Below are 24,215 nucleotides of genomic sequence, written 5' to 3'. Positions count from 1 at the left end.
TAAATAAGGTAATACCAGATTAAACGGACAGAATATTGTCGCGCGTGTACTTAGTCCTTTTCTTAGATAGAAAAGTTTTATCCCAGACAGTAGCGTACGTGAAAAACACAGTGATTCCGAAACACAGTGCTACGCGTGTACAGAGCTAATTTTCACGTAGAAACTATACGAATGTACGAAAACTGTTAATATTATCAAAATAAATGAAATACACGATATAATTATTCGGCAAAAGGAAAGGTAAATATATTCAAGAAAAAAAAAGAAGATTCAACGAAAAAAGTTTATAATAAAATTATTTCGATAATGACTTTTTAATAAATGTTAAAATCTGATTTGTAGTTAATCAGAAACGAGTTTACGGTTAGGTCGGAATTACTTGGGTTACCTCAGAAAGGAAAGAGAAAGAAAAGAAGTTGTTGGTTATTCGCACTCTGTCAAATGTAAAAATAACGTGCGGAAAATTGTGTACTTTTGTCGAAACATCGTTAAATACAATAACAACTTCCTAATAGCAAACTGTTTGCAATATTACTCGGCTTGATAATCTCGATAATATATTCAAAAGTCGTCGCAACTAAATCCCTTTCTGCGAATACGTATCGAACAAGATTGAAAAACAATCCTCGTGGATTATGAGAGGAATGTAATAAGCAAGTAATTCGATAACATAACGAACGAAGCATTCTATAAAATAATAAAATAAACGGAACAATATAAATAGGTGTAAGTCCTTCTGGCAATTTAACTTTAATTAAACCCTTTAATTTTTTTATACATTTCAAATATATTTTCGCGTAAAATGGCATGCATTCTTTCAATAGCCATTACAACATTTCTGCGAATATTTCGTTCCATAGCGTAATAATATTAATTTAGTATCGAATACTACAACATAAGATATACAGATGTATAGTCTTTTACGTCTGATTTCGTGTGGTTAATGTATAGAAACTGAATGCATCATATCAAATGGCTATTCTTTGCGAGTAAACTTGTTCTAAAATTTACCTTACTTTAATGTCTAGAAGAAATAAATCGTCAAACGGTTAAATATATCTTGATCTTGCGAACGTCGCGATTGATTCGTCAGACACATATTCTATAACGATTCCTTATTTGCTTACTTCCGTTAGGAATATTTTTGAACGTTGCAAGTTCAATTATTTGCAAGTGTAATAAATCATTTTCTGATAAAGCGTTTTCAGTCTCTTCGATGTCGATGTATGTAGGTTTTCGCGTGACCGATTGTGTACATATCGATAATACGAGTGCTAAAACGAATTGCAAGTAGTTTTAAAAGTAACAGTTGTATCGTATATATCGATGGACAAAGGAAAATCATTTGGATCGCGGCTTTGATCCTACCATCAAATTGATCAGGTAAAACCCAGAAATACAACATTAGAACATAGATAAAGAAAACATATTTGACATGCGAGGAAAAAAGAATTTTAAAAAATCTTCTTGTTGTAACGGGACCAATTGCGAACGTTAAGAGGTTAAAAAAGGGAAAAGGTTTTATGTATCTCTATACTTTTAGCAAACGACAAAAGATTCAATGTTGTAATAGTTTACTTCAAGTATATATAAATATAAATAGATTAATCTTTGTGTTATACAAAGACTGCCCGATATTGTCCCATTATGTCGCAACGACATACTTGAATCTTGATCTTGTTCCGAAATAGTGAAAACGTATCGAGTTCAAACGTTTCGATCGATAAATATCGCTTTCAATAAAATTCATTCATTCGATAAACATTTTGGCCATTTCATTTGCAAGAGCCTAATAACGCATATTTTACGAAAAAAATGGCAGAATTACAGCCTTTCAACGCGACTGTACGAGGTAGAACACTTTAGGCGACGCAAATAAATACATACCTGTATTTTCATTTTCATTTTCATAATACTTTGAATTTCACTGATAGAAAAAACCATTTTCGCGTTTCTCTTACGCTCTTATCCTTTCAGAAGAAATTAATCCAGCAGTTTTCATTAATTCGCCAATTAGAAAATGGTCCACCTTCAATTTGAAATTGTTGGCAATCTATCCGTCAAATCCATATATATTTTTTTATTTTGTCAAATATTTATATACGTATATTTGTTATACGATTTTCTTGCATCGTGCTTTCACTTCTTAAATTAATCAAATTCGAACGACGTGTAGTACAAATGCTTTGAAAATCGATGGAAAGTCGTCGTAAGGCACGTTGTTGGCAATTTGTCTTTTACGCGAACACGATCGATCGAGAGATTGCTCTCGTTGGAACAACGTTCATAAAAATAATTCGCCAACGATCCTCGAACCGGTGCTAAGGTACAAGGAAGGAAAAACATACGATTCGAATAACGAATATAAAGCGATCCGTTTGATTCGATCGCTGGTCCGTGGATCTCTGGAAAACAGAAGTAGGTGGCACTTTTCCGGTGAAAAGTAACTTCTCGTTGCCATGAGAATCGCGCTGGTTTCCGTGGCTCTCCGAGGCAACCTGCAAGAACGATACAACTGTAAAATATACATAAAGGATAACAATAAGAAAATGCGGCACGAATCTAGTAAGTAGCAGTAGCAGGACAGACTATAGCCCGGTTCCTACAACAGATAGGGGAAAAATACGTATTGTTGTGGCCGGATATACGGCTTAGGAACGTTCAGGCGATGGCCGAGGCAACCGCCAACTGCATCGCCGAATGAACGAATATGATCTTCTATCTATCTACTATCCCTATCAACTAACGATCAAGTTCCCTCGTCAAACTAACGAAACGGAGTCACCTACCAAGTCATCGGATTGACCGACCACCTGTGTACTCTTTAAAAAGCCTACCAGATCCATTTACATGGTGAAATTGTTGTCGGCCTCCGACCGGCGCAACCGTATGTATCTCTTCTGTGTCCATTCTTCACGCGTATCCTATGTCATAGGTTCTCGGTTAGTTTTCGAAAATAGCCTATCGATAGATGGATTCGAGAGCAGGAAAAACAGCTTGTGTGTGCGCGCGTGTGAGAAATCTTTCATACAAAAGTCAGGATAAGTTTTGAACGGCAGTATATAACGTCTATACTATGTACACGCAAAGCAAGAAGGCTGCAATATCGATTGGCCTGCTGCGTCGATGGACAAATATACCATCTGTATTCTTTCCTTTTACACTTGATGTTTCACACGCGTTGCTTTCAAGATGATGCTGTTATTTCGAACTAAAACTCAACAGAACGCAGCCCTCTCGCGTGCGTGGCTGTTAAACGGCCGAAAATAGGAGGACGTGTGTTAATGTCTAAAGCTTGTTGCCGACAAATTTATGCCCTCTGGTCCCTAATTTATGCCAGCAGGTTCGTATTGACAGTATCAGCTACAAGTGGCCGTATGACGTCACATATTCAAAGGCTTTATGTAAAACCATCGAGCAACTAGGACAGAATTTATATATGGCGACTTAATAGCATTTATCGCTATACCACGGATGTTTACGAGTTTATGGAAAGTTTAATCCATCGAAGATCGATATCGCGTTAATCGTTATCGCACTATTATATTATTCACAAGTTTTTTCCATCAATCCGTATCATCGAATTCTTTCAAGCGTTTTGTTCCAAGCGTCTTGTTCGAAGCGTGAAAGGCAACGTAAAAAGATGTAATAATCAGTGGAAATAAAAGGAAATACAGGTAAATGCGACACGTTATCGCTTTCTTTTTGTCAAACGTTAACATTAACCACGATACATCTATCTCGTAGGGCAAGAAATGCCTATCTATCTATCTTACGAGTCACGTAAACTTGAGACTTCGAGCTTATATGCGTTTTGGTTTGGGGATGTTGAGAGGATCGGAGGTCGGGGGTCGATGTCTTATCTCTGGTGTAGATTGAGATGTGGTTGATGTCACGAGTCACGCGTTACTATTTGTCCGTCTTTCGATACAAGTATATTATTTCTATTAATTCCTTAACGTTGTAATAAGGTAATATTATATATTACCGATCCGCTTGTACATGACCGTGACTGAATACGTAGTTTCGGGATCCTGATACGTATACTTGGATGGTACATAGGCGAATATGTGTACGCCGATGCTGTATACTTGAATACTCGAAGCACGGCAATCCCCTGATTTCGGGTATCCGCACATCCCTGTACGCAGTTCGAGTTTGCAAGAACAGCGATTCGTGCAATTTCTATGAACGTTCGCGTGTGTACGCGAAGGCACGAACGGATACGCGTTTCCACTTTCGATATTTCCTTTATTTCGATTATTTACAAGTTTTGCCTCGTTATCGCGACGTTGTCACGATTCTGAACAACTTTCTCTCACGTACGTAACCATCGCTCGGGCCTAGTTCCGATGGATATTCGTGAAAAACCGAAGAAAACTGAAAAAGTTGTCGTTACTGAACATCGAATGCTGCCTATACGCGTGCATCTGGAACACGGTCGCAAGCAGCGGCGAATTTATTATTATTATTATTTAACTATTTAATTCAATTATTATTTAATTCAAGCTGATAATCATTCGTCGGTTGCCGAACTAAATCAAATTTTAACGAGTTTCTGCCCGGCTAAATCGATGTTCGTTAAACCATAGGAAACCAATAGGAAATTAATATTTACAGTTTATAGATCCTTTCATGTCTAAACATGTCAGAATACTGAAACGGCGAATATCAACTTTGCGAGTACTAATCGAAATACGCACGATGCACGATGGCAAATCGAAAACTGAGGATTCGATGTTTTTCGCGATGTTCTAAAAAAACGCAAGAATCGAACATTCAAACGACTATATACGCGTTGAATCAACAAGCAAGCATGATTTTAGCGAAACTAAAATTTTGATGCCAGTCTTTGCACGCTAACAAACGTATCGTATGTAATTCTGATAATCGCTTGGTTTTCATATATCTTTTTCTTAGCGTGAGCGTCTAAGGTGCAGTGAGCGCACCCGTCGTCCATGCGCTGCAACGATATTGCCAGCTAAGTGTGCAAGGTTTCGACAAAGGGAACGATCCTAGGAGTCAGTTTAGGAGTAACGAGATTGATCAACTTGCGATTAACTTGGTGAATCTCCCAGCCTCCTGTTACGAATTGCACACAAGTTCGAACAAGTCTCAGGCCTATACGAAACATGCAACTATAATAAGAAGACAATAACCCGGAATCTGTAGCATAAGCGTACAACTTGGTCCAGTGGCTATACACCTCGAGCAAAGCGTAAGTGATTTTGCGTTAACCTAGTTTCTTAGTAAACCGAAACGTTAGTAACCTCGTTAGTAATAAATTCCTTTCGCAAACGCATTAATAACGATCGTGTCGTAAATATCATTCGTTTTACATAACCGTCATTTTGACTATTTCTATTTATCCTGCCTATTACTTTCCCGTACTTGCTATTACGCTATAATCAACCTTAAGAATGGGTTTTCACGCCGAATGACTGACACATTCTTTTCCGAGTACCGTGATGCAAAATTTCGTAGTTGTTGTAAAATATAACAAAATATAATATAATAATACACGAATAAAATGATGTTTCGTTGAGATAAACTCTATTCGTGTGTAATTATTTCAAGTGAAAACGACGTCGAAATGACTCGACACGAAATAAAACTCCGCGTTTCTAAAACGTAATCAAGTATTTCTAATAAGCTTCAATGATGTATCTATTATTATAATGTAATATATATTGTCTCAAACGATTATTTTCTGTTGTTCGTTGTTGCTATTTTATTTCGAATAGAATTTGCCGAAACCGCCCGAGACGTAACTAGCATCTACAAACGTAAACCTTTCGTTTTCAGATGCAATAAAAGGACAACGTATTATCCTGGGATAATATAAACGGAAAATTTGAAGGAAACGAAGAAATTGCCGAGGAAACGATTTTAACGGCACGACAAAAGATACTATTGTATAAACTCACTTGGATCAGGCCTCCTGTAGTTCCCCTTTGATTCCGGGCACACTGTGATGATGTCTCGAGGCGAGTTTATTCGCCAGCTCGTGCATCACATCCCGGTATATCACCGTGTCCAAATTCTCGCCGAGCATATAGAGAAGAAACCAATCACCGACTTTGCTCCGCCGAACTATCGTTTCCACGGCTTCTCTCCTGACCAAACGAAACCGTAGTCGTAGAAGGTATACTCTCGTTCTTGGCGAAAATATAATTACGATCTAAAACAGGTACGAGAAGAAGTTGAGAATGGTTAACTGTCGCGAGTTACGCGCGGACATTCCTTGTCAAGATAACAACGTAACCAGCTATCCGAAGTAATAGAGAGCTTCTCAAGCAGCAACGTAGAAATGCTGCGAAACATAGTCAGTAGTATTCGGAAGTGGTAGCAAAAGCTGGAGAAATAAAAGTTGGAAAAATGCCGAACAAATGGAAACTTTGAATAAACGTAATATTAAAGGATCGTTGCTATATAAATTTGATGCAGTAAGATATATCGATATATCGAGTATGTGTAATCAAGTAACGTAGCTTGAAAGCCTGATAGAATTCGTATCTAATACAGTGTGATACTAATGTAAAAATAAATTGTAAAATAAATAAAATAATAGCCGAGCGTGTTACAAACGCGGTTGTTTTCGAAATTTTACTACCAATTTAACAAATCGACGGTCATCCGCAGCAATTTCCACGACCATTATCTAATGGTTGGGCCAGGTATCGCTCATCCGTTTCCCACCGAGATCGACCCGCAATTCGCGCTCGCAATTCGCACGTACAGTAGCGTGTGAGCACGTGAGCGACGTCTACGAGCATGTCGATGGGGTGAGGAGGGGCCTTCGTTGCGCTCGATGACCAGCCTATCGGCATGCATATTCCGCAACTTTGGCCGGGCCGTTGCCGAACTCTCGATCGCGCCCCGTCTTCGGAACGAGGCATTTCTCTCATCGCTTCGCAGACTATTTATTATAGAATAGTATGGAGAAAAGGTGGAATTGGTTTGGAGAATCGTTACTCGCGACGCTGGAACCACGAGTTTTTCGGTCCGTACATTCTGCATGTTTTTCTCGCGGACGGATCATCGTCTCGGGACTAGTCCACTTTTTGAATCGGTCAGCCGGTATTCGTTTGACTGGATATTTATTCAGTCGGAGAATCTGTCGAACGTTTCGATGATATTGATTGAAAATACGTGGAATGTTGCAAGTTTCGTTACAGTTTTTCCGACCGATAAATAAATTATCTTCTTTTTCACTAAATTTAACGTACACATAATCCGAACAATCTGTTATCCGAGTACAATATCTGCTATCGTTATACGTGTTAGAGCGTAAATAGAAAATGAAAATGACGACGGGGCTGTACGTTTCTAGTTTCTCGCGTCGAAAATTTGTGCAGTTGATTGAAACAAACTAACAATTTCTTTGATCTCCGTTCGAACGAATGAAATTTAATACGAGCAAGATGATTATTTGGTTATCCAACTATTTTTGCCTTCCTATTACTCTCGATATTCCTATATCGTACCTATATCGCCTGTACCGTACATGAAACGGAAAAGAGTCGCTTACCCTGTATAAAATCGTGACGAAGCTCAGCATGCCGAGAAAGAGGAACCAGAACCAGAGAAACACGTAGATCTTCTCGTTGACGACGTTCAAGGGCAGTATGCAAACGGCGTCGTGCCTCTCCACCTCTCCGCTTACGCCGTATTTGTAGAAGGTGCACTTGGTCATTCTAGGGAACACGTAAATCATCGGATCGATCCGGTCCTCCTGATCCGACTCGAGGAACCTCAGCACGTCGATACCGAACGTCAGGAACGCACCATCGAAGAACCGGTTCATCAGGAACATCTGACCTGCTCAAATTCAAACGCTTCGTATAATTTCTATCGCCATGGATTCGCTCTAAATATCGAGTAGGCATTACGCTGGCTACAAAAAGTATTGCAACACGAGCGTATTTATCGTAGCGTTTACGCTACCGATAGCGATTAATTACACCCAAATACAATATAAATTTCCTACGACTCGGAAAACTTTGTACTACGAGAATAAGATTTATTAGAAGATATACGGGTGTGTGCCAGTACCGTCGTATGTGCCGTATGTGCCGTATGTGACGTGTGATATTCAATAGCGGCGAGTAACAGCCGCACGCGTTTAGCGGTTCCGTTACGTCGAGCGGCAGCAGCCGTCGTCGTAACCGTAATCGAGTCGTAATCGAGTATACCATCGCCACCGTCGCGTCTTTTACCAAACTGTTTCGCTTTTTCTGCTAGAAACGAAACGGAAAAATGGCAGAAATGCGTCTACTTTATCGCGTGTCACAGCAGTCTCGGACTTTCTCCTAGGCGTCTGGCTCCTTAAATTGGAAAGCGTCGACGGAATCTTTTCGTGTCAACGGTAACAACCGATTATGACGATCGCGACGATCGCTAGTGGCATGTAAAGGCATAAAATTTGCGATTCTTTTAAAAATCCGTTTTTTTTTTTATATCTGTGGCTTATCAGCTCAAGCCTACCAGGCCTACCAGGTCAGCCTATCGACTGTTGCAAGATTAGACACCCGACCAACAGCATTGTCCGTCAAAGTTTTCCACGATAAACGTGCAAATATTTTTCTCAGTCACCGTATTCATACTCTCAGTGCCGTATATCGAGTTAATAAAAGTTATAGTCGATTACACGCGAAATAGAACAGCTCGGTGATTTTTTTCGTCAAATTTCCAAAAAATGAAACAACCACCTCCTACTTCGGAATACCGCAATCGTAACCTAAATTCAATCGAAGATTTTTACGAATATCTTGAAATGTAAGACCGGGCGGCGATTATACCTATGTAATGTCCGCGCTATTGCCAATTCGTATTACCAGTACCTCGATTGTTGGAAAACGTGGACAGCGGTCTGCCAGGAACAAAGTGGTCGTTGAAGAAAAGCGACAGACAATTACACGCGTATATCGGTCGTTTAAGCGTGGCATACGTGGCCTGTTGTATCGTTGCCAAATTTCATCGTGAATCGTTCGTTCATTCACCGGTTCTTCTTTACGCCGCTAGGACGACATCTCGCGAACAAGCGCAAACGAACTAGACAGTACGGAGGAAACACAAACGAATGCAGATGAACTTAAACGAAGACGAATAAGCACGAACGAACGCATAGTTGCGCGTAAGATCCCTTCTCCTATGTCCGTTGTCACGTCCGACCCAAAGTCCCAGGTTCCACTGTACCATACTATCGTCTGTATCTGCACGATCATAAACGAATATATTTCATTATTATTAACCACTATTATTAACGAATATATCGTCGATGCTTGTTTGTTTGTTTGACGACTTTGCATACAGAAAGAAAAACTGGCTACCTTCCTTCGGAATTCTTTATATACCGTGATAATCTTGTTTCGTATATACCAATCTATAATTAAGAAACTCGCCTGTAGCACGACAACCATATATTTTCATAATTCTATAATTAATTCCATAATAAATATTTTCGACAATTTTTGTAAATTTCTCTATAATTTATACGATCCGAACGGACAAAGGACGAAGCTGAGATAACAATCGGAACAACATGGAACGCTACCGCTGTATAGATCTGTATCGTCGGGCACGCTTCTGAAAGAAGATAAGAATGACCGCGTCAATATCGTCACACCCTTTATTATACGATTAATAATACAACTAACAACTACTAACACGACTGTAACATATTGCAAATATCGTAAGTAGTCAATAGTATCTGTATTATTTAGTACGCAATAGTCCTTTACGTCTCCCCTTTTTCTATTAATTGCGTATTCATTAGTTGCGTATTCCTCATCTTATATTTTTCCCTTTTGTATCGTTTCTTTATATTTTTACCTTTTTCAGGTAACCCATAACTGTTACAACCAAAATGGAAAAAGTCACACAACATTAAAATATTCTTTGTAACAAATAACGATAATTATATTTGGCCGAAAAATCTTTTTCATTCCCGATAATCGTTATCGATGTGGGAAATTTCGCCAGTCGATAAGCAGTATCGATGAGAGAAATCGTATTTCGCGCATAGTAGCTATCTATGTTTGGATTAGGTGTTTGGCTTTCAAGTTTATGTCTTATCGCTACGAAACCAAACTTTTCCTTCAAATTACCAACCACTAACGTTAAACTCGAACAAAAAGTTACTGGGTACGTCGATGACAAGTGGCAACAGTGCGAATTTTCAAAATATTTGTCCCTCGATAGAAAATTATATTTGTTGATTTTTCTGTTGATAATTGCAGTTAGAAATCAAGTTTCAATTTAACGAACTTACGTTTCTTCGAGTTTTATGATACAGATCGCTTTTCTCTTTACGCGTCTTGAATGATCGAATGGCAAACGATAGTTTACACCATTATCAGTAACCAAAACGCAATTTCTCTCGACAACCATCGATAACCGTTATACGTTATACGTGGATTTTTTTGTAAAGAGCTTTTATACTCTTTCTTTGCTCTTTCGAGGTTGTGGGGTAAGCGCCGCGTACGCACGAGCTTGTAACGTTTACCGTTAGCTTGTTGCCCGCTTCGTAGCCAGATCTCCTTCGGACAATGGCCGTATTCTTTGGCAATGAGACGTCTCGTCGGATCGCTTGCCATCGGTGTGAGCTATCTCACGAATCTTTTAAACAGTCGTACATCATCGACATATCGTAGGTCAGCGACTCGGAGTCGTTGGATATCCACTTTGCAAACGTTCGTTCAAGTATTCTGCCGGGGTGCTTATCGAGTCCACGGCCCACTCATATCATCATAAATCACGCTAAGGCTAAATACCTATTTAGCTAATGCTATCTACCACAATCTGCTTGGGACGATGTTTTGTCGCTAACATACGTACATAATCGAAATAGAATTCGTCTCATCGGCAGCGAAACACATTTTCCATCGCTTATATGGATATATAATTATTTCTAAACAGAACGTTTAACAATCGAAATCCTTCAATTATGTGGTTTTTTCTTCTTTCAAGAACTACGATTCCCTTAAAATTATCCGTTTAATGTCCACAACTTTTCCGTTTCTCCGTTTCCTTTTTCTTTCTCTTTTTCTTTTCTTTTTATCAAACAGGTCTCGCGCTCTGCCGTTGCGCGTACGTTGAAAATTATCGACACTTACCACTTTGGCTGTTCCGCTTCTATCAATTTGATTATTACTTATTACGTTTGATAAAACTGTTAATTCAGAGTTACCGTAAATTTATCTACATTCATGCTTGTTGACCGTTTACGGCCCCTTTTCATTGCAAGTGTTAATAGACACATAAAAAAAAAAGATATATATCCGATACGCCGAATATTTCTCTTTTTACATATGAAAAAATTGCATTCTACATTCAATACTTTTCCTTTATACTCGTGTATATTTAACTTTTGCAACTTCCAAAAAAGTTAATAAAACAGCTGTCCCTCGAAATTGGAAGTTGGAATTGTTTAAATAGCTACAAAAGGACTACTTTCTAGTGAAAGTCTTACTTTCTCCGCACTATTTACAGACGAAGCAGATGTTAAACGATTTGCCAACTTAAAAATAACCAAAGAAGGCGAAGACTAAAGTTTATTCGCTCGTCAAAGAGAAGCATGGTACGCTGAAGATGAAACGGTGCTTGGGCACATATTCTTGGAAAACTTTCACGTGTCGAAAAGAAACGAATTTACGAAATAAATATACCGTACTCGAAATACTAATGCTAGAAAATAGCGTGGAATTTGAAAAAAATCCCATGTATATGCATGCATATACATATGCATACGTGTGTATATGGATAAGGAAAGACAGGAGCAGTGACAAAGATTGTTAGAATCATCCTCTGACGCTGCCTGATTCATCTTTATCGCCGATACCGAGGTAACTTTTCGATAAACGGTGCACAATATCTCCTCCGCCATTAGGTTTAAGATCGTAATAGGGTCTTTCTTTACTTGCAAACTAATATTCTTTCCAACTGTGACATAAAAAATATATGATTCTGTTTAAAGAAGACAAAGTTGACGTTGAAAGTTTTGAAATCTCTCTATACAAGATGTATAGAAGAGATGCCGTTACATCGCCTTTTGCCCTTTCTAAAACCACGCACCTTTTTTTGTACGTAACAATTTTTCATCGGACGCATAATTTAAAAGTTATTTGAGGTGGTTAAATTGGATGAATTACCCTTGCGTAATCGATATGTGAATGTTATAAGGTGTTATAATGGTGTGTAAATACTTTTTGTAGCCAGTCACTGTACACATTATAGATTAAAACGATTAATTTCCTACCTATTATATTACATATAAATTTTGATTCAATCGTACCATACTAAAGTTTCTTAGCACAAAAATTCTTAATCGTTTCAGCCATTTAAGGAGATGATCTAAATAGTCTGCGATAGCTGGCAAAGGAAGAGGTTGACGAAGAAAGAGAGGAACGATAACACACGCAAGTCCGATACGCGTATGTATCCTCCAATTGTACGACTTCTCGTGTTCATTTTTCTTTCCTCTTGTTTCTTTGCATCGAGTTTTACTTCTTCCATAATTCTGTTCATTGTTTCGAGAAATCTCTATGTAGAGAATTACGCATTGTTTAGACTTTAGATTATGTTTTTCATTGTAGAATGTATGATGTGTAATTACGTTATATTTAATTCTATACCGCCTATATATATATATTCTTTATTTCTTGCCTTGTGAAAATTATTTCGCACTAACGCTGATTCTATTAATTCCTAATATGTATACATGTATGTATATAGCCCCCTCCCCCCACCGTCCCATTCATTTCACAAGCGTGCACAGCCGTGCATACTCACTCATCGTATACACGTCAATAAGCTAAGTTTAGTTTGAGCTATGTAAAAAAGCCGATTACTGCAGAATGCGTAGAAAGAAAATTGAGATCGGTAGGGATCAAGTCCCCTATTGCGCATAAAGACCAATATAATTTATCACGTATCGAAACGACGAAGAGGAAGAACTAACGTGCAACTCACCGACCACATTCAGCAGGGCAAGAAGTTCGCAGAGGTAGTACCTGTAAGCCCACCAATTGTGAAATCGAAGATTCTCCCACAGATAGTCGAGCAACATTTTCTTCTTCTGCTTCTTTTCGACCTCGGAACAAAGACCGATATCAAGATCCATCATTAAAGCATGAATCTTGCCACCCTCCCATCCTTTCCATAGCCATCGAGGCGTGTAGAACAGGATCGCCTGAAAAAAAGAATCGTCCAACATCTTAACGCTATTACGATGTTCAATGGGTGTATTACACATTACACGTTACACGTTACACGTTACACGTTACAGAGTTGATTAAAATAAACGTACGCTATTTTCGTAGGATGGACAAACTGCGGATTAAGAGTACTCGCTACATCGAACAAGTTAATAAAGAATAAATAATTTGAGTAAAACATACGTACACACGATGCTGTTTGTGATATTTAAAAGTTGTTAGATCGCTTTGAAACACGAGAATTCGGGACAAAATGATGATACACTATTTTCAAACCACAGCAAACTCTCTAGTCCGTAATATGTGGAGTTGCTTTTATATTTGAACAAGATATTTACAGTAGTCGTTGTAGTAATATTTTCCTAATAACGTGTCCATGTGTTTCGGCGACGTGTCCAGACATTATTATATCGTAGATAATCATATTTTATATTATTAGGGATAATAGAAAATATTCGTATTACAAGTACTTTTATGATTAAAAGTACAATATATATCTTGTAATAATGTATTATAAATATAGAGAGAGAGTGTGTGTGTGTGTGTGTGTGTATATATATGTATATGGATGCTAAAAACTTTACTTTCACCAGGTCAAATAGTACGATAATAAATTCAGATACGAATTGCGAAAGAAAATACATGTACCGAAGAGAAAATTGGGAAGAATTCCGCATAATTCAGTATATCGAAATTGGGTTTGTCGAATAAATGAAATAGAGAATGAAAAAGAGAAGGAAATAGAAAGACAGACAGCGTTCCCGTCGTTGTTCTTTAATTCTTTCGATAATTTCTTCGCCACTTTTACGTCTAATAAGGAATTATCGAGATTGATATATCCAAGTCCGTTTAGAGTAACCAGTTTATTTTATCGTCCGATATCGTTCGGATAATCAAACGTTGGGAAAAAGTGGAAATTCTACGGAATTATCGTTCCAATCGCTATTCCAATCGCAAATATCATCTACTACAGCGATAGAATGACGTTTTCATACTTGCAACAATAGAAAGAAGATGACCCATTGATAATATTTGTGCTGTTTGACCAAGGGGTGCGACGCGTGTCCGTGCATTCCATCTCCTTTGCTATTCGAAACACCAGGATAAGGTACTGCCTGTCCCAAACTCTTATTAAACGCGTGCACCATACTATACGTGGTATGTAGCCAGCAAAATGTTTCCAAAACAATTTTATCCACGGAACCTGAGGCCTCACAGTGGATCGGCGAACCGGAAATACTTTTGCACGCCAGCGTTACACACCCGCCAAGCAAAAGCGCCACCGTTGCGCGATAATGCAGTCGAAATATCATAGTGTCCTCGGAGATCCGTTGAACTTTAAACAGAGACCTCAAGGAGCCGAATACATCCACCATCTTCATCATCAGAGGCATTTTTCTACGTCCTGAACGACGAATCAATTTCGAGACTACAGAATCCTCCTCGTCGAGAAGATGATCGTTCTCTTCCCCGTTTTCCAGATCCGTCTTTGTAATTCGAGCTTTCGGTCGTTTCCAAGATACTTATCAGAGGTGAAGATCAGAGGTTCTTTTATTTCGAATAATCTTTTTAATCGGCCGTCTTCTTATTTGCAATTGCAAGATTTTTGTTGCTGAATCGAATCGCGAGTGAAATAATTATCATTTGGAAAATTCGTGAACTCGAAAGCCAAATGATTACGAGCTTGCAACTCTTTCAACTTGAAATTCAAGCAGTTATCAGTTGGTAAATTTTTGACATTGCAAATCCAATAATTATCGGTCAAGGAATTCTTCTTCAAGTCAAATAACTATTGGTAGGGAAATTTTTGGGAGAAATTAAAACTCGTACGATTATCGGTTGGCGAATTCTTCAAATTCGAAATCCGATAATTATTAGGCGAGGAATTATCGAAATGAAAGAAATGAAAAATTGTCGAGGTCGCAATCGATCGTTTATGGATTATCGAAGTTAACATAGTTATAGACGTTGAAATTTTTAGTCGAAGGTTATAACTTGGAGGCGATTAAACTCGATTCTTACTCATTAGTGGAAAACTGCTGAAATTGAAATTAACTGCAAGCATATTAGACTTGTAATTAGCAGTTGAATTATTTGTAATCGAAGTTGACGCCAGTGTGTACGTCAAGCTTTCACCGATGATTAAAATATAAGAATAGAAGCTGACGATTCGAGAATTCGTAAAATTCAGATTGAAAGATACATTTTCCGGATGGAGAACGTTAAATAAAAACGATAACACGCGTTGTTGTAAGAAATTTGCGTTGAAATATCATTCGATAAATGTCCGAAGAAAAGAATGAATATTTTTTTACGTTAAACGATTGACAATTTCCGATCCCGACTATTCGGTTTGTCTTTTGATCTAACGCGGAGAAATATTCGAGACAGTTTTCTCAAAAACGTTCCAAATTTCTATCAATTTTATCTAAATATTCACAGAATGTGTACGATTTTTACTGCAGGTTGTGTGCATCATTACGTAATCCTCCAAATCTTTCACAGGAAACAGCAAACGCGTCGAGAAATAATGTTCGTCACTGTCGGACCGTATCGGTTTCTTCATCGTGATCAACCACAGAAGACTCTGACCAACTCAATTTTTCACTCAATGCTTCACAGTATACGTATTTCGCCGAGTTCTTCTACCTTTCTACCTCTCAAGCTGCCATTCTTTCAATTTTCCTCATTTTCATCTTCCCTTCTGAAAAATATTTCATTTCCCACTTTCTGCTACCATTCGTTTCCTATAGTTGCAATACTTTCCGCAAACTTCTTTGAGATTACTGCTAGAAGGACTTGCCAAGTCGACAATTTCTTCGAATATTTTCATTTTTCTCTTCGATTTACACATCTTCTCCACGTTCTGTCATGTTTGACGCGCGTTTCTATAACGAGCTACTAAGCACGTTCTTGCACAGTTAATTCCAACTTGTTTGGCACGCGTGATCTGGTAAGTGGGTGTGATCTGATTTTCGTTTCTCTCCGAAATAACTGTATATTTCTAGGATAAATGAGTGGATAAAAATGGATAAAAATGGAAAAAAAAAAAACAGACCGATATCGACGAGAGGACGGAACGAGTATTCGGACACGGTGACAGACACACGTGGTGCGCGGAAGCAAGCCGTTAGAAGACTGGCCGAACTTGAGAGGCATCCCTTGGCCTCGATACTAAACACATAACTTGTATGATCCTCTAAGTATCTTCCTCTTGTCTTGTCAATGAAATTGCACATACCGTTGTTCTTTACAATGTTTCAATCGTCCTCGTTGCCTTTGCCATTTGCCATTTGCTTTCATAATTCTAACTTCTTATAAGATTTCGTTATCGAGAAAATGTACAAAAATTGGAAAATTTATCAACCGAATATCAAAGGATTATCCTTCGTGTTCCTTCAATTAAGTTTGAACGTTTATCTCAATAAGGTATCAGGCCAGCTCTTAATATCAAACATGTTGAAACATTATTCTCCTGAAAGTTTGACTCTATATGTATCTTCTTCGTCTCTTTTCACAAGAAATCACCTAATCCCTCGCTTGTAAGTATTTACACGTCGTTCGGTCGAAATTCGCTCCATATAATAATAATTTTTTCTTTTTATCATTCTTGCGGTCCTAGTTATTTCCTTTAACGATACGATTTTTGCAAGATTTCACCTGCCTACTTGACTTGCCTACGATTTCATTATATTACTTTGGATTTCGTCAACTGCTGTCTCTTTGCTTTATCAACGAAATTACAATAATGCATTCCGCTTCCTTCCTTATAACATTTTAATCCTTCTCATGAAATACACGTTTCAATACGATAAAATATCGAGTAAAATAAACAAATAAATCGAATGATCGAATAGATTTGGCGTGTGATTTCGTTAACTCTCGACGAACAAAGACAGAGCCTAATCGGATCCATCGACGTATAATTACTTTCCTGCTTCGACTATGCAGCGATAATACGACAACGATGCTGCACGTCGTACACGACGATACAGAAACACGAGATACAGAAGCGTTCGCTTTAGCCATCACCGCCAATCTTTGAAAACAAAGTCTGTACTCGAGCTTCGAGCGAACCGTATTTTAAAAGTTACATTGTCTCAGCGCAGTCCACGTCTTCCCGTACCGAGGAATTCACGCTCGTTCTTTTCCATTTCCTTGTTCGAATTCTCCAAATTTTGCCGATCCAGTCATTTAGACTGGGCCGCTGAAGCGAACGCCTCTGTAGAAATAACAACTCGTTAAGATCTAACCTGCTGTATTTACCTCTTATCATCTTATCACCTATACGGCCGCCGCTAGACAATTCGCGGTGCGAAGTTTAATCTACAAATCAGATATACAGGTCCGGTGAATGATAGAAGGTTGAATCGAAAAATCGATAAGAACGCCACATATATATTTGATTTTTTCCATACGATCGAAAATGGTGGGTGTGTGCACATTTGAAAAAAGCAAAGCTGACTGTGTTACAGCTGAACGACCTTGATCCAATATCAAGACAAGGTCAACATCAATCGTCCCCTGCAAATTCTAAGACTTTAATATATACATATATGACATTTATGCAAGTTACGCAGTCAACTATCAATTTTCCCTACTTACCATGTAAGCGAATTTTCAATAGAAAAATTAATAGCACGAGTTTTTCATCGCTGATCCTAACATGTCAAATTCAAAAAGGAAAAGTTTCAGTCGAATCTTCGATTCGAAAAGAATGCGTCAATTTATAAATCCAATTTCATCAAATTATCGAAGCGAATCCGCAATACGAATCTGCCAAAACCAATTTCATTCCTGTACCTTTTTCCTTACGTCTTGTTTCGTGAAATACAATATTAATGATTTTCGTGCGTTTATCAATGGAATTAATCAAACAAAAATTAAAAGCTTGGCTAAAAGCGTATAGAAGGGTTGGCTAGATTCCGATTTCGATTATTTTTGGCCAGGTTTTGGAAATCGGTATCTCGAACAACATTTTCCTAGACATATAAGACATATAAGCTCGAACTCGCTTAGTTTGCGAGATATTCGCGAAAAACTACAATCAATTCCGCGTCTGCGGTAGTTTATGCGTCGGTATTGGTTGCCTTATTTTCTTGGTATTGCTTATCTTCTCTTTATAAACGAGGGTTTAAACGCACAACGCAAGTACGAGAATTTCACGTTACGAGAAATCGCTATCACGATTGAAATTTATTCCAATATGAATATCATCGATGTATCGGGTTTAGATGAGTCTAAAGTTTCTTTAATTCAGCCGTTTCACTAAACTTGCCTGCTGCTAATTTACTGCTGCACTAAATTATAACAATTATTCTATTTCGTAAAATAATATCAATTATTTATTCGCCCGCTATTCGTACCCGTATTCGAATTAATTCGTTGTTATTGGACGCAAACGTTGCGTCGCGGCGGCCGGATGTAAAATCTAACCGAAACCTAAACCCAACACATCGATAATATTCGCTTTTAGTCGTTCAGTTTAACATTCAGAAATCAAACGTTCTTATCAATGCGTGTTTTACATTTGTCCAATTAACGTCCATTTATTCGTAATTAACATTTATAGCTTGTATTGTATTATTAACATTTATAATTAAATACATGCCGATTTGTAAATACGATTCGAATTATAGCGTGTTTGCTGTCGTTTTCGAGATCGAAAGGTCTCACAAATACGTTGATAAAAGTTTAATTTGAAAAAAAGAAAAGAAAAAGAAGTGTCAAAAGTAAAAAAGGTTTGATCGTTGAATCAGTACGTAAGAGCATACATTGTCATTATTCGCGGTATCTGACGTTGTACATTGTAGTAAAGACAATGTTGTTACGCTGGTCAACCGCGGCGGACCGTCCAGCTTCCCCATGTATCGAGAGTTTTTTTTAATTATCGTACGTTTCTGTACATGTACATAAGGAAATAAGATATGAAGCCCGGACGATCAACAATCAACGGTTATCTTGGTTATGTGATGGAAAATTTGCGAAACGCGTGATTCTAGAAGGAAATTCAGCAATGTTTTAATCAAAGTGTACAGTGTTGCGTAAATAGAATGAAGATTTTTTCCGTATCCTCTCTGGTTATGATTTGGGTCTTGGGCAATTATTTCTAATTAGATAAGAAGATATCGCACTTTAAAACATTAGAAAATGTAATTATGATAGAAATTAATATTTTTTAATCACAGCAAACGCAAATAAAGTAATCGTAAATTTGTTGTCCTATTACCGTTTGAATATTTTTCATAGGTTCGTATTAACGATTTTTCGCATAAACTCGCCTCGCAACAATTTACTAAATGTTTCGCGTAGGATAACATCTGGAAAACAGATTAGCAAAGCCATAGCTTTAATCGAATTCATTTTGAAACACACGACGTCTGCCTAAAACAATCTTTCGTACAACAAACAATTGGTGAACTCAAAGCAAACTGTTAGGACAGGGTCTACGATGCGTATGTTATGTCGCTATTTTTAGGTTACAAATCACAGTGACGTATGGGTTATATTTTTTCGGGCAATGTGTAGCAAGGAGACTTTCGATGTTCCGGCAGGGGATCTCCTGCGCTCTCAGTAGCGGTCAACGTATCGTAAGCTCACGTGCGCCCCAGACCTTAGCACCTTACGAGCCCTGGCACATCGTTCGCACGGAGGCCATTACCAGGATTGTGGAAACCACCACCCACACCTCTTATCGGTTCGCTGGCGTCTACCCTTTTGTGCCATGGCTCCTGGACAACGTGGGCGAGAGTCTGCCGAGACTCCACCAGAGGACTTTGCCAGGCCAAATAAGAAAGAAAGCTCGAGTCAGAGAAGCGAAACGCTATAATAGCAAAACTACGAATTTGCGGGTTCTCTTCTACCTCAAGAAGAACGGTGCTTCGTAAAAAAGGGAAAAGAGAATGAGCACGCAAACTGTTGACCTGCCGCGTGCATGTTCTACGAATTTTCAAAATTATTTTTACGAAAAAATAAGCAGTAACCGTAAACGTAGGGAAATGCTATTGTTCGCATTGGTAGAAATTCCGACAAAATCGTGTCATGAATTAAGGCTTATCCAGTATAATCATGTTTTTGTCTGAACGAAAAGAAAACTTTTCTCTCTGTTTGCATATCTTTAGCAACTAAAAGAATACAAAATCTCGGAACACTGACATTGCAATGTTTCGAAATTACATATGTACGTATACCTCGTGCGAAATCCTTCTTTGACAGAAATGCGATAGAAAAAGTACCGTTTTCTTGTAGTTAAAGATTTCTGAAATGACGGTAAAACCGCAGAAAAGCTGAATATCCGCCAATTTCGATGTACATGTCGATTTTGTACATGTTGCAGAAATTAATATTTCGAATAATTTATATATACCATATAAATGATGGATTCGCTTAGTTTCCGAGATACGAGTTTCGCGAAAAACTTGCGGTACCGGCAAACTGAATTCCGCGTACGGTTGTGCGTCTGTGATAGCGTATGCGTCAGTGTTGGTTACCGACAGCCGCTTATCTTCTGTTTATAAACGAGGGTCGGCCGAGCTGAAAGGCCTCGTGCACAACGTACGTATGCGAGGCTGCAAAGGTCTGCAAAAATCTGCAAAAGTCTGCAAAAGTCTGTAAAAATTGTAGCTTTTATTAACCCGATTAGAATCAAAAGCAAATATCATTAATGTATCGGGTTTAGGTTTCGGCTTGATTTCTCAATCCGGCCGCCAACGCTTGCGTGAGATAACAACGGATCGATTATAAAAATAATAAGCGCTGTCGCGAGACGGATTAAAAACATTCTACAAATCCGGCCTAAACTCAACGCAATGATTTAATTGATTTTAATTAAACGCTGTTAATTGATTTATAACAGACATTTCTTACTTTGTCTCGCATAGGCACGTTGTGCGCGGGACCTTTCAGCTCGGCCGACGCTCGTTTGTATGTAAGCAGAAGATAAGCGGCGGCAAGCAAACCAACGCTAACGCATACGCTCTACCACAGATGCACACAGCCGTACGCGGAATTTAGTTTGCCGGTACCGCAAGTTTTTCGCGAAACTCGTATCTCGGAAACTAAGCGACGTACCACCACGTACACGTACAGGAAAAGATCGTTGAAAACGTTGAGTTTTGCAACATATCCAAAAATCATTGTAATCCAGCGGGTCGTTGGCTTTTCTACAGCTTCTATCATACATCTTGAAAGATCGATATTCACATTTTCGTCTTGTTAAATAATTCGAGCAATCGTTCAATCTCCTTCTTACATGCATATAAATTTAAACAAAGATAATCTTCCTGATCTCCGATGTTTGGAAAAATATACAATTGTATAATAAATCTTGTAAACACGTTTCATGGGTAACAAGTCTACGTGTTCTTACTTCGTTTAGCTGCGATAACATACGAGACAAATAAATGTTTATACAGATAAATATTTACACGAGCATCTTTAATTTTATATTCATTATAGCAGATTCGACAACTGTAGCATTAGGAATCATTCATGGAGGAAATCGACGCGTGGCTGGTCAGCCGTTCTACCGATCGATACCGAATCAACGGAGAGACAATTTAATTCCGTCGAAGAACATGTTCTAGTTGAAGACATCGGCTGATCGTTTAAGGTGAGGGTGGAGGAGCGTCTTTGACCGAGCGCCAAGGCGACTCACGCGACAGCGGCGACCCTCGGTGACGAAGCAACGGTTACGGGTTTAACGAGTTAATATGCTTAGGGTTTCTTTCTTGGCAATGAACTAAATATAAGCTTCTGTAAGTAGCGGGTAAATTCCACGACCGTAGCCGCAACCAGTTCGCTCGTTATCCGGCTTTTCTCATTGTCGAATCTCCGCGAATACGATTCCTGCCTTTTACGTCTCAAACGAATTAATTCCAAACTAGTTTCCAAAAATCTTGCGGATGTTTTCAATTTCACGTTCAAAAACTACCTTACTATTTTTACTTGCTATTTTAATCAAATTATTTTAATTATTGCTAGTTTAAATTATTCAATTCGTTTTTATCGAAATCGAATAAAACTCTTTGAACAATAAATCTTATTTGATAAATAAAGAAATATATTATTCGCCAATTGTGCAGCAATATCCAATCGATTGAGGATTTATCCGGATAAACGTTCAGGATAAGTATTCAAGTATGAAAGAATTTACTTGTATAGAAATTTAATCGAATAACTTATTCGGATTCGACTATGACTATCGAATAACTTATTCGACTATGACTGGCTGTATCCGTGCAAACATTATGCTTGCACTTACAATTAGTCGGGCTATTTGCTTGAGTAGAATTTTTAATCTAAACAGGCAGGAAATAATTATTCTACCAAATAGAGAGGGAGTAATTTGTTAAGAATCATTATACGGAGAAGATAATTGACTAAAATGAAGTTATTTGAATAATTATCGTAGATAAATATTTGTTCGTTCGAAACAATTCCGGTAATGTTCAAGTTTGATTGTTGCATAGGAGCCGGTCGAGGAGATTATTCCTTCTTCTTAAGAAGGAAACGTAGAATGAAATGCTTTTAATATGCTTTTAGTACGTTTGAACTTGACTAATTACCGACTGGGTACGAGCAAGCATCTAGCAGAACGTTATTCCACGTGGCAGAATGGTTAGAGCTAGATATAACGTAGGAATATAGAGATAGGTACAGGACTGGTAATAATATTATCGTCGAAGAGCGTCGAAGAACGAAACTGGACGCCTCTCCGTTGCATACATTTTCGGCCAGTAGCTCTTCTACGTTATTATCGAAAACGAAAGTGAAAGCGAAAGCGAAAGCGAAAGCGAGAGCGAGAGCGAGAGCGAGAGCGAGAGCGAGAGCGGAAGCGAAAGACATTAATGGCAAAAAAATATAAGAGAGACAGGAGAGAATAGATAGAAAATGAGAAAACAAGATTGTCTACGATTCTAGGGAGGAGGAAGAAGATTGAGAAGAAAAGAAATTGTAATCGATTACCTGCAAAAACAGCATGAAGCAGACCCACTGATAGTACCTGTACTCCTTCCTTTCCGTCTCCGGATGCGACTTTGAGTTATCTACGCCAGGAAACGGTACTTCAAAACCCTCTCGTTTCCTATAAGCTGCAGTAATCGTATACGTACTATGAATCCAACAATACGTATTCAACACGTCTTCCGGTAGATCCTTACTATGAATACAATCGATCGGATTACCAACGTATTGTCTCGTGGTCACGATCAACGAAAACGAAATCAGCAGGATCACGGTTAAACTATAATGCAATCGAAACACAGCTGTGTCAATATGTACGTGAGAGATCTTAATAAGGCTCTTCAGACCTCGAAATATGTCCAGCATTTTGAATGACCGAAGAAACGCGAAAGCTTCCTCTCTTTTTCTTTCTTTTTCGTCAGACGGCGGTCATCAGATCGCTAACGTCGTCCCTCGCCATTCATCTTTCAATCGCTTTGCCCTGTCTTCCACCTTTCTTAACCAGTGGAAGGGAAAATGCAACTTTGCCAGTCTATTTGTAGTTAGATCTCCCTTCAGGACGCAAAGATGCACAGAGCTGCAAGTTTAAAAATCTTTCGGAGATTCGTTCCTTCGGATCGTTTAGCTCGTGGAATCGTTTCAAGTCGATTTAATCTCAGCAGATTTAGGTATTTCTCTAGCCTTGGGCAAAAAATGAGAACTCACTCGCGCTCCCTTCGAAAGAAATGGCCGCGCGGCGTAGGATCCTTCGAGCAAATCGGATCCTTTGCCCTCCGTCGCTAGTTTCCTTTTCTGCGCTCTTCTTATGCTCATAGCATTTAGCAAAGTTTTCTATTCCTCCATTTATAAGCATTATTCCTTCGATCAAACGCTAGACAAGTTAGACATATTTAACAATGTATTTGGAAGAACAAACTACTGTTTCCAAGTTGTTCCTTTTGAAAATAAGCATAAGCTTTTTAAGAAGGGAGGAAAAATTCATTCGCTGACGTATTCGAAACAACTCTTGTTCTCATTTTAAGGTTGATCTTTATC

At 38.4% G+C, this 24,215-nt stretch overlaps 1 protein-coding gene and 1 long non-coding RNA gene across 3 annotated transcripts; one reads left to right on the top strand and one right to left on the bottom strand.

The window, feature by feature from the left end:
- Positions 1 to 1,956: 1,956 nt before the first annotated feature.
- LOC117235696 (innexin shaking-B) lies at positions 1,957 to 23,937 on the bottom strand. 2 transcript variants are annotated; one of them, XM_033497986.1, is made up of 5 exons: positions 23,184 to 23,937; positions 12,973 to 13,192; positions 7,532 to 7,821; positions 5,928 to 6,181; positions 1,957 to 2,498 (listed from the first exon to the last, which is right to left on the bottom strand). In XM_033497986.1, exons 1-4 carry the CDS (start codon positions 23,544 to 23,546, stop codon positions 5,933 to 5,935), a joined length of 1,122 nt encoding a protein of 373 aa, XP_033353877.1. In that variant the 5' UTR covers positions 23,547 to 23,937; the 3' UTR covers positions 1,957 to 2,498; positions 5,928 to 5,932. The 2 variants fall into 2 exon arrangements, with proteins under 2 accessions (XP_033353877.1, XP_033353876.1); XM_033497985.1 differs by lacking the exon at positions 23,184 to 23,937 and adding an exon at positions 14,213 to 14,722 and having other exon boundaries at positions 1,958 to 2,498.
- LOC117235700 lies at positions 4,928 to 5,856 on the top strand. Its single transcript, XR_004493718.1, has 2 exons — positions 4,928 to 5,218; positions 5,806 to 5,856. It is a non-coding gene; the product is annotated as an uncharacterized LOC117235700 (long non-coding RNA).
- Positions 23,938 to 24,215: the final 278 nt, after the last annotated feature.

This window comes from Bombus vosnesenskii, unplaced genomic scaffold (assembly GCF_011952255.1).
Source record: "Bombus vosnesenskii isolate JDL3184/JDL3185 unplaced genomic scaffold, Bvos_JDL3184-5_v1.1 scf7180000013319, whole genome shotgun sequence".
Lineage (NCBI taxonomy): Eukaryota > Metazoa > Arthropoda > Insecta > Hymenoptera > Apidae > Bombus > Bombus vosnesenskii.
Note: the sequence above shows the minus strand (reverse complement) of the source record. Positions and strands in the feature narration are given on the sequence as shown.

Bases quoted from the DNA above. Each gene is read 5' to 3' on its own strand.
- LOC117235696 (XM_033497985.1), bottom strand. From the start codon at position 14,611: ATGCCTCTGATGATGAAGATGGTGGATGTATTCGGCTCCTTGAGGTCT. The intron at 7,822-12,972 runs GTGAGTTGCACG...GAATTTGAGCAG, and splicing joins TGCCCTGCTGAATGTGGTCG to GTCAGATGTTCCTGATGAAC. The intron at 6,182-7,531 runs GTAAGCGACTCT...TACCTGTTTTAG, and splicing joins TCGTCACGATTTTATACAGG to ATCGTAATTATATTTTCGCC.